The sequence below is a fragment of the Pelodiscus sinensis genome, chromosome 2 (genome assembly GCF_049634645.1).
Source record: "Pelodiscus sinensis isolate JC-2024 chromosome 2, ASM4963464v1, whole genome shotgun sequence".
In the NCBI taxonomy this organism is placed as follows: Eukaryota; Metazoa; Chordata; order Testudines; family Trionychidae; genus Pelodiscus; species Pelodiscus sinensis.
Genome location: NC_134712.1, coordinates 114,681,570 through 114,696,289, shown reverse-complemented (window position 1 = coordinate 114,696,289; position 14,720 = coordinate 114,681,570). Strand labels below are relative to the sequence as shown.

General features: G+C 39.0%; 1 protein-coding gene and 1 non-coding gene across 4 annotated transcripts in view; one reads left to right on the top strand and one right to left on the bottom strand.

Moving 5' to 3' along the window:
* LOC112543990 (uncharacterized) overlaps positions 1–4,222 on the top strand; it is a 29,488-nt gene extending 25,266 nt beyond the window's left edge. The window contains exon 3 of the transcript XR_012901673.1: positions 4,085–4,222. This is a non-coding gene — a transcript (uncharacterized LOC112543990). The remainder of the gene's footprint in view (positions 1–4,084) is intronic.
* ECI2 (enoyl-CoA delta isomerase 2) overlaps positions 4,030–14,720 on the bottom strand; it is a 36,925-nt gene continuing 26,234 nt past the window's right edge. For all 3 annotated transcript variants that reach the window (XM_075921312.1, XM_075921311.1, XM_075921310.1), the window contains exons 6-10: positions 13,023–13,125; positions 10,528–10,648; positions 8,075–8,164; positions 5,867–6,010; positions 4,030–4,666 (exon numbers count right to left, since the gene is read on the bottom strand). In XM_075921312.1, the coding sequence (XP_075777427.1) occupies positions 4,511–4,666; positions 5,867–6,010; positions 8,075–8,164; positions 10,528–10,648; positions 13,023–13,125 (614 nt within the window). In that variant the 3' untranslated portion in view covers positions 4,030–4,510. The remainder of the gene's footprint in view (positions 4,667–5,866; positions 6,011–8,074; positions 8,165–10,527; positions 10,649–13,022; positions 13,126–14,720) is intronic.

Sequence of the window (14,720 nt, the reverse complement as noted above, 5' to 3'; positions counted from 1 at the left end):
AATAAGATATATGAGCAATGCACAGGCATATAGGATGTTGGTTAACTGAATGAAGGCATCAATGAGTACGTTCTCTGCAAAGTCATTACACAGACAAAAGTGGGAGACAGATTTGAAGACGAGCACACCTGAAGGTCTGAGAGACTTATTACATACTAGTAATCTCTGACCCCAGGAAACGCTTGCTTGCACAAAAGACAACAATAATTGTTAAAAAGGAAAGATGTAGCAAACTGTATGGAACTTGGAGGGAAGAGCACAGGTTGCAGGAGGAAAACCTGTGGTGGAGGCACCACAAATACACTTCTTATGCACATGGCTAGAATGGTAGCTTCAGCATTTGAGTAGTTTTCTGAATACCGTTGGTTTAGTTTTAGAAACATGGAATCCTTCATGATATTACTTAGCATACAGTACATGAAAATGTCTACATCCTTACCTGCAGACTTCCTGATTCTCCTGGTTTGAGAGGTATAGATGCCATGGAGCAGGGGTTCCCCAACTCTTTGACATGGGGACCAGTAAATCCATACACGAACTTTTGGAGAACTGGTAACATTCATTTGCATATTCATTAATCAAATGATGAATATTCAAATAAGTTGTTTCTGGTCCTCCCAAAACCCCCAGTGCCAGCTTTAGCAAAGCTTTTGATATGGTCACCCACAATATTCTTGCCAGCAAGTTAAGGAGTATGGATTGGATAAAATGGACTGTAAGACAGACAGAGCTGGTTAGACCAGGGTTTCCCAAACTTTTTACTTTAGTTGGAACCCTTTTTTTTTTTCCAGTACTGTTTTTTGTAGCCCAAAAATATAAACACATAAAATACAAACTGAGAAAATACCAGACGTATAACATATCTGGCATTTTCTCATTAGGTACGTTTTATTATTACTAAATGTATCAGTTTGTAGTTTCGAACTGCCTGGTTGGTAAATGTGCTCAGGCTACATGAGTGTGTCTACCAGCCAGACACTTTGCAACTATTTGAGGGTGTGTGTGTGTGGGGGGGGGGGGGGGGGGGGGGGACAATAGAATCCCTGGGCCAGACTAACTCGTGCTTTGCGGGGGAGGTTAAAGAGGGGCAGCGCCCCGAGATCTGCATATGGCTGGGTCAGTCCTGCTCCCTGCCAGCCAATTCACTCACCCCTCCCTGCTTCCCCCCTTCCCCCAACCCCCTCCCGGACAGCCAGTTCTCCCCTGCTTCTCCTCCCAATCTCCCTTGGCCAGCCCCGCTGCGCGCATCCAGCCCTGCTTCCAGCAGCCGCTTCCCTCCCCCACCCCATCTTCCCCGGCCAGCTCCCTACCCCTGACCTCGTGCCCCCTGGCAGCCCTGCTTCCACCGGCCCCCCAATCTCCCTGCCCCACCCCGATTCCCCCGTCCAGTGCTGCTTCCGGTGGCCGGCCCTCCCCTAGCTAGGACTCTGCCGGGAGCCGGAACAACCGGCTGCAGACTCCGCCCAGGCCGGCCGAGGGCTTGGGGGACCCGGCGCCACACGGGCGCTCCGGGAGCGCAGAACACTCTGGCAACCATGCTGAGGCCCAATAGTTTTTTCCTGTGGCCCAGTACTGGGGCTGTGGCCCATAGTTTGGGAAACGCTGCCATGGAGGTATCATCAGATCTGCTGTGCTGGAAGCTGGTACAACCAGCTTCTTTAGGATCAGAAGGGTTTTCCAACAACCTGACTGCAAAGCCCCAAGCTCAAGATCCACTAAACTGAAATTCATGTGATTGATACACTTCTTAGCTTAGGTATTGGGTAACAATCAGAACCTGGAGCTTCAGGTATGTAAATGTTGGAAACACAACTGGATTGTCTTTTTTTGGTAAATAAAAAGCAAACATGAGGCCAAAAACATACCTATCTACACTCTAAAAAGCTGCATCAATATTTCAGTTACAGCTTCCTGCTGCATTTGGCTTGATGACTTTTAATATAAAAATAACCTTTTGCATTAGACTTTACAGGCTGTGTCTAGTTTCCTCAAAATGAATGTTGGCACATATATGCAGTTTTCCCCATTGTGCTACTCTGTTCCATTCTAGTAAGCATATCAAAAAAGTGACCACTTCATATTAGAAAAATGCTGGGGTAGCCTCATGCAGATATCTGCAAGAAAGCAGTTCAAGCATTTGACTTACCAGTCTTTGCAAGCTCCTTTCAAATCCTATGATCCCTGAATAAGTCAATGGAATTGTGATGAGCCAGGACACCTGCAGCCAACAAATTTTCTGGGGCATATACAGATGGTTCCGTGTTATTTCTGTTGGAGAACCTAGAGACTCTCCATGCGACTGGTTTTATAATAGATCTCTCTAAGATGCAATATGTAATTAGCTGTCAGTTACACTTATTTGCAAAAGGTTAGCAGCTCTAACACACTCTGGCTTTAGCAATCAATTTTGCTTTCCCTCCAGAAACTATTGCTAGGTTGATGATGAATTTGGCTCTGGATTGCTCAGCTGGGAATGGGGGATAAAACAAAAAGAGAAAGAGCACTCTTCTTTTGCTTCAGTTCTTTTTAACTGCATTTTTTATATTACAATAATTTATTAATGCCCATTAGTCATCATCAGTTCCTACACATGTGGTCAAGACTGACATAATAGAAAACTTTGCAGTTGCTTGTCAAAGACTAATTACATCAGGTTTATTATTAAGTACTTTTAATTTTAGTTATGCATAAAGGCAGCTTTCTTGTCTTTTAAATTCCCTTGTCTGCAGTGTTTTTTCTTTTTTTTTTTTTAATTTAAAGTGAAATTTATGATAAATTAGCAGGACTTCTCTATTTCGCTCTTCTCCATGTTCTTTTCCACATATTTTGATAACACTAAAACAGACCAAATTCATCCCCATTATATTTCCACTGAAGGCAATGGGGATACATCAGGGATGAATTTGGTTCAGTATATTTATGGCGTTATGGTTATGATAAACTAACAAGAGGTTGGTAAGGCCAGTAGGCCTAGCTTGTGTGTTTTTACCAAGTATAGAGGGAGATGTGCAAGGATGTAGAATGGCAGCCTACATTTTGTTGGCATGTCACAATAATTAAAAGCTTGTTGATGTTTGCACTTTATTCATCTTATGTCCTAAAACTAAAAATAGTTTCTCTGAATCTCACGAGACAGCTCAGTGCTGTTGTATATAATTTCAACACCCATCAAGAAACCGATTTGTTCTAAATACATGGTAAAGCACCCATTAACTTAAAAAGAAGCTAATGGACAAAATCTTGGCCCCATTTTTTAATTTATAACATTTTCTATTGTATTTTGGATTTGTAATTCCCTTTGAAAAACAACATTTCGGACCTAAATTAAGTGCTTTTCACCCTCTATGAAATGTGATTTAAGGTGCAATTCTTGAATAGAAGGAATTAAGATAGCTTCAACATGCCATCAGACAGTTTTATAATTATATCTTTCCTGAACATACTCAAGTTGAATGAGCTGTTCGGGGCCTGCAAAAGTTATTGACAAAGTTATTCTCACACAGCTACTGATAAGTATAGGGCTAGGGACTCTGTCCTAGTCTGGACAACCAGAATGAGGCATGTGGCTGACTATACAATAGTTTAACCTAAAGTGTGGATTCAGCAGTGTCCATATGTCACAGACATGGAAGAATTGCCCACAATCATATGCTGAGCTCTGCGAGACCAGCAGCTTTTAATGCAGGATGTGCTATCATGATAATATGAAGAAGTACAATCACTTTGTCTATTCTCTGTTGAAAATATCAAATTTGAGCCTTTAGCATTTAAAGAAATAATCTAAATGTCAAGCTTTTTAGCGCTCCAGTCTTAGGCAAGAGGTTATTTCTAATGTTGGAAATAAATATAAAACTAGAAGATCACCACAATGTCTGCCAGATGAACACCTTTTAAAGAGCAGTATTCACTTGGAAGGCCAAGAAAGAAGGTAACAAACCCACCAACCAACCAAAAAACTCCCCCAGGGAATTAAAATCATAGGGCCTTTTCCCTTCATGTCATTTTACCAAAGCAATAATGAGCTGCAAGACTGAGTAACTTTTTTTAATTTTATACTTATACAATATTTCCTTTTCTCTATTAGATGGATAAAAAGAAACATGTTAGCATCGTATGACTATAACTCAGTTATCCAAGAACTATCAAGATTCGGTGCTATTGAATCCATGACTCTTTCAGGAAGACAAACAGCTGTAGTTATATTCAAAGATATTATTTCAGCATGTAAAGCAATCAATGCTTTCCCAGCCAACAACCCGGGCAGAAGGATCCAATGTGTTTGGCATCACGAATTCATGTCTGACTACAAGATGTCAGTCCACAGAAAGATAAAACATACAAGTTATTAAAATGTTTTTATGAACTTGTTTCTATACAATACAGTAATAATGAACATCGATAAAAAGGCACAACTTGGATTTACTCCAGAAAGAGTAGTCACTTATTAAAATCCCATCAATGTGGATAAACAGATGAGCTTCCGGAGTTTGATCTTCATCAACAATAAAAATTAGAGTTTTGATTTCTTCTCAAAGAACTTCAGAACAGCATTCATGCATTCATCAGATAACCACCTTTCTTTGAGGCGTTCACACTCTTGACAGTTAACTTTATGCAGCATCTCCTTTTCCACACCTCGTATTAACTGCTTTGATAGTGCCAACGACTGAAAAACAAAAACAACCCAAAAGCTCACAATTAGTGAGGCACACACAGTACAAGCTATGTTATTCCAGACTAACTCTTCAGACTGCTGAATTGAGGAATATGTGAGAAACACTTAATGTGAAGTATCTAAACCTGAATTGTATTTCAGTAAGATTTTTAATTTAAATGTGCGATTTCCCACAGATTGCTGCTTTTGGTGCTGCTAAAACTACTTAGTAGGGTGTGGTTTCAGAAGGAACAATAAACCATCTCATCAATATCTACACAGGTGGACACAAGTGTGAACTGGAAATATGTTAAGACTACCTGTAGCTCCAATATAGTCTGGCATGAGCTATGTCTGTCTACACATTCCAAAAAAAGTCAAAAGAGAGATGGACGGCAGATGTGGATTATTTTCTTTTGGGAAGAGAAATTGAGTGTACAGAGATTCTGAATTTTTCCCGTAGGTTATTTGTTAGTTTGTTTAATAATCCACTGTTGAAGGTGCTGAGCGCCCCCAACTCCTGTTAACTTAGTACAAAGAATATTTGCTACAGTAGCTGTAGCAAATTTATAACTACTAAATAAATTTTTAAAAAGTTACAACAATAACCGGAGGTATCTCGAAATAGCTATTACATTTCGAAGTAACAGGCACACTCAAAAGATGCGTAACAGGCTTGCGATTCCAACGTCCCTGTAAATCTCATTCCATGAGGAGTAAGGGATGTTTCAGAATTGCGATGTATTTAGAAATAAGTGCTGTGTAGACAGCACCATATTTTGAAATAAGCTATTTTGAAATTGAGTTGAAATAAGTTATGCACTTTGCGTACCTCAAATTGCACAGTTTATTTTGAGCTATGGTTACAGTGTAGATGCACCCTTAGGGGTGTACCGGTAGTTCGGAATAGGAAGCCTAGTCCGAACTACCTAGTTCGAGCCCCGTGTAGCCGCGCTGCACGGGGTTCGAACCAGCGGAGTTTTAAAAATGGCGGCTCCCCGCTTATGCAAATGAAGCCCGGGAAATTCAAATCCCGGGCTTCATTTGCAAGTGCGGTATGCCTACATTACCCCGCTAGTTCGAACTAGCGGGGTAGTGTAGACATACCTTTAGAGACTAAGTCTGAGCTCTGCATAATACCTGCTATTGTGTCTGCTCAGAGAAGAGCAGGGACTCTTACAAGATACATATACACAATTTTTAAATACTAACATTTTTGGGGAGATTTGCATAAGCTTTAAGTCTTATCCAAACTTCCTTTTCAAAAGTCTTGTCAGGGAAAACTTCAGTCACAAGTCCCCAGGTACATGCTTCCCTTGCTGTCACCTTTCTGTTGAAAAGAAGCATCTCATTTGCCTAAATGAAAGAAAGAAAAGCGGTCAATCTAATAAAGCACAAAAATTGAGAAACGAAAAAGAAAACTAGATAAACATAACCCTCAAGTTCGTATTCTTCTTATTCATAGTAGAAAAGGAAGCTTAATGTTGCCTGTTAATTTGTTCTCTGAAAAGGATTTAGCCACAGGTATTCACTGGGAAGTTGCATCCTTTCTAGACCATTATGAAGATGTCCCCAATCTGGCGCTTCGAGTACAGAAAGTGGGGGCCCATAAGAGACTTTAAAAATACCTTTTCTCTGTAGGCATCTTCTCAAAAAGTACAGAGAATCTGGCACAGGAAGGGCCGTCCCCTCAAAAATCATCCTAAAAGTCAAAGCTATTAGTTATTCAGTTGTGATACATGGGAGGGATACTACCCTTTTCTAAGCATCTCAGCATTCAGGAATTGAAGGGTTAAACCCAGAACAGTGGGTATCCAGGAAGTGTTCGCAGGGAGTCAGGAGAACCAATGGGAAGAAAGTTTTAAGATCTGAATTCAAAGGAAATCTGCTTCCTGAAGTTCTTGTGTGTTCAAACTAGGAGCTGGGGGGAAAAAAAGATTAATTGAACCAGGCAAGGTTACCCTTGACTAGAAAAGGACAACCTTGGAATTACAGATGTTAGTAGACAGGGAATGTTTTAGTTAAGATGCAATCAAGTTTTGTTGTTTGGTTAAATTCCTCTGTCCTGAGTTCATGTGCTCCCAAACATACAGTGTAACTGAAGCTGAAACCCAGAGAAGCCATTCTCTGTGTTTTAATCTGGTTCCTCAGTTGCTCTGTAACACCTGGAAACTATGTATGCTTTACCAACTATGCTTTTGTTTTGTGCATTAAAAAAGAAAAACCCACCACCTTTAAGGCTCTAGTCTGATTCCCGTGTCCTACAAAGCAGGAATGTCTACGTACACGTGCCTGAGACTGAGAGGTCAGCTATTAGAAATTATACTTTGTTTTCAAGCTCTCTCCTGAAGGAGGGTAAAAGAGCTTAGGGTACCCCATGGAAAGAAGTTCCCAAGTCAGTCTTCCTAGATTCAGAAAAAGGGGTTTTGCACTTGGGTGGTGGCAGCGTACCATCTAAGGTGAGGGAATCTGTAACCTTGGGGAGTTTTTAAGAAGATGCCTACAGAGACAAGGTATTTTTAAAGTATCTTATGGGCCCCCACTTCCTGTACTCGAAGTGCCAGAGTGGGGACATCAGTTATTCTAAATTCTCCAGGAACTGGCATTCTGTAAATTGTTGAAGAGATCAACCTTGTCTTCCTAGTAACTACAAAGCACCTATTTCCCTGTGTGCTATACAAACTCATCGTAATTTACATTGAGACATTTTGTTAATATAAAAGCAATACATACATGATATAGGTATTTTAAACTGCCAGAATTATTATGGTATACCTAAATAACAGCTATACAGAATTATCAATTATAATAGGAAAATAAAACTGTCTATTTTGATAGAGTACATTTAAGCTGTTTTACTGGATTTTTTTTATTCCTACTGCAGGCTCAGAAGAGAGAAATACACATTTTTGTGGCTAGAAAACTAAAAAATAACTCAGGCATCAAGAGGTAGCACAGAATGATTCTGAAATCTGTGACAAAGCTGCTTTATAACTAAACGAAGAAAAAGACTGAAAATATAGTTTTCCCAAAGACTGAGCATTACCTACAACTACTGCTGCCTGCTTATGTTCCATAGAGGGGTGCTTTTAGTGTAATCACCTTCCTGACAAGTGGGCAGGGTGGCAGAGAAAAAAAAAGTTATGCATATCTGGCAGTGGATTTTTTCTTTAGTTTTGATATTCATTTGTCTGCTTTAGTGCTCACAGTGACACTATTTGACTACTTTTCTTCCTATTTAAAAAATGAAAGTTTTAATAATCAGAGTACAAAATACAATAAGATTGGGCTCCATTTAAGCAACTCTCCCTGAGTTACCTTTCTCGCTCATGTAGCTGGGTGACACTACTGAGAAAAACTGGAGTTCAGTAAATGTAGGTAGAAAGTATCAAGTTAAAGTACTGATTTATATTCTCTTACCTTGGGTAAGCCCATTATCTTTGGAAACATGTAAGAAGAACATCCTTCTGGACTCTGACCAAGTTCACTAAATGGGGTGTGAAATGTGGCCTATTAAAGAGTAAATCCAGCTTTAAAGTGAGAAATCAAACATTACATTTATTATTTGAAATAGAAGAAAAATACTAGTCTTTATGTTAAAGTCTTGACTACAATGGAGTTGGCCACAGAGCTTAATTCGACCCATTACCTTTATAGGGTTTCAAACACAATTAAACACCATGGTGTGACAAGGAGTTTACCCACGCAAATCTTAAAGAGATTAAGGTAGGTTAGATGGGCCAACTAACCACACAGGCTGTATCTAGAGGGGAGCTAGGGATCAATAAAGCTTAATTAAGGGTGAAGTTCACCTGGGCAGGAAGAGGTAGGGCTCTTATAAAGCTAAGATGCTGAGAACAGAAGGGAGAGGCGGTTGGCAAGGAGAAACAGCCTGTAATCACCTTCTGTCATGACGGTGCTTTCTTAGAGATTACAGGTTCCAGGCAAGAGGACAAAGAGGGAAGTAGCCACAGGAAGCAGAGGAAGGTTGGATAGGAGATAAAGCCAGAGGGAAGAAGGGAGTAGGACATAGCCTAGAAAAGTAGTAACCAGGGCTGGGAATAACTAGATCATAGTTGAAGATCACACTGTTGGAGTCTAATTCATCTGATGAAGTGGGTGTTATCCACGAAAGCTCACAATTCTATATATTTTGGTTAGTTTCTAAGATGCCATAGGACTACTCATTGTTTCTAATATGTATGTGCAACACTTTTCCATACAGAATATTTATATACATTTCCTTCAGAAGTTAAATTGGCATGTAATATAAATAGATACGCAAATATCACTTCTGAACACAACAGTTTTTAATTTACAGCAAAACAAATAATCTCTATGTAAAGGATAATGGCACTTTTTTCTCCCTGCTTAAATTCTATTTCACACTTGAAACCTTGGCTTAGACAATTTAATAAAGTAGTTATGAAACCCTAAACTACTGTCAAGTTAAAACTCATTAACAGTAAAAAAAAAAAAAAAAAGCCGAACTGATGGATGTCACAGAGTATTTCCTATTTTAAATACATAACTGTATGTGCAAATTGAATATTAATCGCAAGTTCCTGCCAAGTTTCCAATACCACCATACTAATAAAGGTGGAGCACCTCTATTACAAACAGTTGTACAGTGAGGCAAATTTTAAAAAGGTTTCTTTTTAAAAAAAAGATATGTACTGTATACTAAATTGCACATACAGCATATAGAGTCTTAGAATGATGAACTACTATTCCAACAGACTGGCAGAAAAAAGTTTAATAGATATAAATGCAGGTATACATTAAGGATTACCTTTTTTAGGTTAGGATGTGATAGGTGGTCTTAAAAAAATACTGTAGAGTTTTTGTGTCTGAGGATTGCCTCGGATACAACGTGGATTCATTTTGCTCCTAAAGACTTCTTTTCTATCGGAGTCTGAATCTTCTGTATCATTAGATAACCAGCCGTGTAAATCTGAGTGACTATCTCTCATTTTATTGATATAGGGTATCACATTCAGTTTAAAAATTATCTTCTACTCATATAAAATCTGGACACAGCTCATAGCACCACCACAGGACTCTTACTTTCTGTACAATATCCAATATGAGATGGTAACAATGCATCTTTTCCCCTTTTAATGTTTAACAGATTTTTTATTGGGGAAGTTCAGCAAAGGAATCTGGCAATTCAAGGTTTATTGCTACAGCTTCCTCAGCAGAAAGAACAGTAACCCAGATAAACAACAAAACAACAGAATTCTCTGTTCCACACTAGGTATTTAAGGGGGTAGCACAGAAATAATATATTTTGTTTGAGGAATGACCAAATGGGCCTCATGATCTCTGAGAACATTGTGTAGGAGTATTAAAGAATAATTTACAGCAATTATACGATACTTCTTATTTTGTATGATAATCTATTCTGCATGAATTTTCATCAAGCTTTAGCATGGCTCTTTGTATAGTAAATATGATCTCTCAGTCATCTCTAATCTGATTAAAGAAAAGCTGTCATTTTATTGCATTTCAGTTCTCTGATGGAATTGAAAATTGTTGGTTAAAAATGGCCTAATAGTTATCAAACTCATTAAAAGCATAATTTCACATCATCTTTCCCTTTACTGTGCCAACATGTAATGACTTTCTTCACTAGAGCTCATATTGAATCCCATTGCTCTTGACAGTGTTCAAATTATAGACTATATCTACAGAGAAACGTCATGAGTGTAAGAACATCAGTTTAGTTACACCGGTGCAAACCAATGCTACAGATGGGCTGCACTGCTACAAACCAGTACTTACAAATCTGAGTAAATTTCATTCCCACAGATGTCTAGTGTAGACAGGGATTTACAAACACTGAATTGAGATCAGCCATGCAGTTTACTTACCCTGTCAGTAGCATACACAATGTCAAAGAGCCCAAGAAGAGTTACAGAGATTCCAACAGCTGGACCATTCACCACTGCAATCAATGGCTTAGGGAAATCAATAAAGTGGCTGACAAAGTCCCTGAAGAAGGTAAGAGCAGAATTTGTCAGAATGACCTATAAACTTTTGACGAGGAAGACAAGTATTTTTGCAAAACATAAGGCTAGTTATAAATACACAGTTTGTGTAATGTTGTAATAGGAAACATGGTTTTCTACATCTCCCATTAACAAAGAATATAGAATCTACATTAAATATCTACTCTTCCTCTCCAGCTAAGATTCATATGATTGCTCAGTGCTACTTTATTAAAATGTGAACTGCTAATCAAATTAGGAAAATGCCCTCTATTCAAAACCAGGTTCTAGTTCTAATTGTCCCCAGGAGACAAGCTAAGAAGGACAGGAAGTAGGGATGTAAAATCCCAGTTAATCAGTTAAATATTAGGTTAGCCTAATGTTAACTGACTAAAACCAACCAGGCTCCTGCCCCCAGCACCCACTGAGGCTGGCTCCGCTGGCTCCTAGCCCCAATGTGGGGGTTGGGGCTGCTGCTGGTTCCCGGTTCAGCCCCTGTTGAGGTAGCTCCGGCCTGTAGGGTGCCTAGACTCCCTGCAGACAGATGCTGCTCCAGACACTGGATTAGTTCCTGTCTACTGGGCACCTGGGCCTGCTGTGGACAAAGGCTTCTCTGGACAAGAGCAGTCCCTATCTGCGGTGTGCCCCCTGTGGGAAAGGTAACCTGGTAACCTTTCACATCTCTAACAGGCACCACATCATTGTTTAATAGCTTTCCTTTTCTCCCCAGCCATTCCATTTCTATTTTTGAGACAGTCATCCTTTTTCAGCTGTTTAGTTTTTATTTTGCCACGATGCCCCAGCATGTTCCAGGCTAATGATGTCATAACTACCATGGAACCTCACTACTTCTCGTGGATACAGAGACACTTAAGGATGTTCTACTGTATTCTACACAGTTATTTTGTAGCCTGAAGGATACAAAACATGTTTGTTTTGGGGATGTTAGCAGCATAGTAAATACAAGGGCACCACAAAAGTAAGAGAGTGAAAGCCTGACATAACTTGAAAGAAAAAGTAAAACTAAACAGGTGAAATTTTCAGTATTGTACTAAATCTCATACTTGCATGATTCATGAGGAGCATTTACCACAAACTGAGATACAAAGTTTTCAAAATAGATCTTGGTCTTGCTGTTGTCTCTTAGGGGGGGAAAGTGACGTCCACAGGCCACTTGCTTAAGTGAGGATTCAGGCCTGCTTCTCACCATTTGCAGTTTGTCTTTAAATATTGGCTAGAAAGTAGCAAGTACCCATCTACTTAACTTAGGGTTTTTTATTGTGCATTACTGTAGTGTCTGATGTTTAAGTCAGGAATCCAAAGTACGAGTTTTTCTCAAAGTTTCCTTCTCAAATTTATAAGCATACCAAAGAAATGGTGGAGTTAAAGATCTCCTAATCCGCGTTTCGCTTAAAACTGAGGCATAAAAAATACAATGAAATATCAGTTTTTGCCTGCTCTAAGCTATATTCCAGCCACACTGTCATCCCACATATCTGCCCTATATTTGTCCTGCAACTTACAATGATGCATTATCTACCAATGTACCTTAAAAACTGTAAACTGTAATTTTTCACTGTTCAGCTTGTAAGGAGGAAGTATGGTCTTGTAGTTAAGGCACTAGATAGTGACTCAAGAGAGGTGTTCTGTTCCCAGGCTCTAGGCCTAGTCTACACTAGAAAAAGTCTGCTGGTTTAGCTACTAGGTATGAAAAATCCTGTTAAATTAGTTAACTGGTTAAACTTTGTTTAACCAATTAAACTGGGTGAATAGGCCCACCATCCCCCACTGCAGAGCAGGTCTGCTCTGGACAGACTGAAGCCTCCACTTGTTAATTGTAACCAGTAAGCCTTACCCATTAAGGGAGAGGCTTACCAGTTCAGCCGTTAAACATTCACATCCCTAACAGCTACATGGGGCAAACCCTCCTGAGGGAGATGTAGCTTTTATCAATAAAAAGTGCTCTTGCTAGTATAGCATCTATAGTTTCCTGAACAAAATAAAGTACACTGTAAAACTGCATCTATATTAGAGTTTTTACTTGTACAGGGATGTCATTTTAAAAAATAAAAATCCCAAAGTCACCCCTGAACTGACATTAGTATATTGGCAAAGGTTTTTAATGGAGACCTAAGCTTAATTCATGTGCTTCATTTCCTCATTTATAAAGTGCGGTTAATACTTCTTTTCTCCCACTCTCGTCTATGTACACTGTAAACTCCTTGGGACTGAGATCTCTTTTACTAGGTGTATGTATAATACCTAGTATTATTGGGACCCTACTTGTGGCTGAATCTTGTAAGTTTAAGTTAAGTTAAATAAGTAATAGCCTACCCTTTACAGAAGCATACCCACATACAATATACAAAAATTCCTACTCAAGTAATACTGCACCATCTTTTGCCATCTTCTCTATTCCACCGGATGGGATATTGGTAAAGTTATTAAGGTCATTTCCACTACAGTAATAATCCCCATTTCCTGCAGACAATAAAGACAAAAATTTATGAGTTGGCAAAATAAAGAAACAAACTTTCTTTTTCTTCTGTGTTTAGAAGAGAAAGCTTAACTTAAGACATTTTGGGTAGGTAATTAAGAAGTTGCCTTAACACAAATGATTCCTTGTTAAAGGATCTCTTCAACCTAAAAGTATTAATGCTGATATTTTTATCCTATTATTGGTACAAGTAACGCATAAAAGCTGTGACGAAAGTTGGAGTTTAAAAAAAAAAGTATACTTTCTGCATCTGATCACACTTTATGAATAGTTAGCTTCACTATTTCATATTTCACCATTGCATATAAGTCAGCTTACCCTCTCTGTCTTGTTTACTCTTCTTTTGTTGCTGTGTGAAAGACCATGTTTAAAAGCAAAGAGGAAAATACAAGTATAGATTTTTGTTCTCCCCTCAAATTTGATAGGGAAATGTAAGTTACTTAAACCCCTACCCCTCCTAAATTTCATGTTGTGTTCTTAAAAAACAAACAAACAAACAAAAACCATGAAATAAACCCAGTAACCTACAGGGAAGACTACAAAGACCACCATATCTTACAATACAAGGCAATTGGGGACACACTTTTCAAACAAGAAGGGTGCGGTCAAAAAGTTAGAATACTTCAACTGTATGATTCCTTCCTATTTCTAGAACATATATTCTATAGCAATGGCTAAAGGCTCCAATATTATAAACCCTTGTATACTTTCATAATTCTATGCCCAAATAGTCCTTTTTACTAATAATCTGTGTAAAGTTATGTGCATAGGTGTTTGCAGGATTGGGTCCCACCTCTTGTTTTGGTTCTCTGACAATACCACCCAGATACCACAGTGATGGATGGCCAACAAATGCCAACAAAAATTACCCTTCTTCCTGCTTTAAGGGTAGTATAGGCAAAGTTACTCCTCTTAGCTTATCAAGAACAGTTATTTCTACCATGTTGATACATGTTACATTAACTAAAACGGGACTATGAATAGAGATGTTAAAATGTGTTGAAGTAAATGTGTAACTAAAAATGTTAGCAGTTACATGGGGGAGAAACTGGAGAAGGTTCAGAGAAGAACAACAAAAATGATTGAAGGTCTAGAGAACATGACCTATGAATAAGACTAAAGGAACTGGGCTTGTTTAGTTTGGAAAGGAAAAGACTGAGAGGGGACATGATAGCAGTTTACAGGTATCTAAAAGGGTGTCACAAGGAGGAGGGAGAAAAATTGTTCTCCTTGGCCTCTGAGCATAGGACAAGAAGCAATGGGCTTAAACTGCAGCAAGGGAGGTTTAGGTTGGACATTAGGAAAAACTTCCTCCCAGGGTGGTGAATCACTGGAACAAGTTGCCTAGGGAGGTTGTGGAATCTCCATCTCCGTAGATATTTAAGAGCAGGTTAGATAGACATCTATCAGGGATGGTCTAGACAGTACTGGGTCCTGCCATGAGGACAGGGGACTGGACTCGATGACTTCTTGAGGTCACTTCCAGTTCTAGTGTTCTATGATTCTATGCTGGCGATGAGGTATGCAAGTTAAATAACTGTATCTACATTTATATTTTCCACTATCTTTCACAAAATAG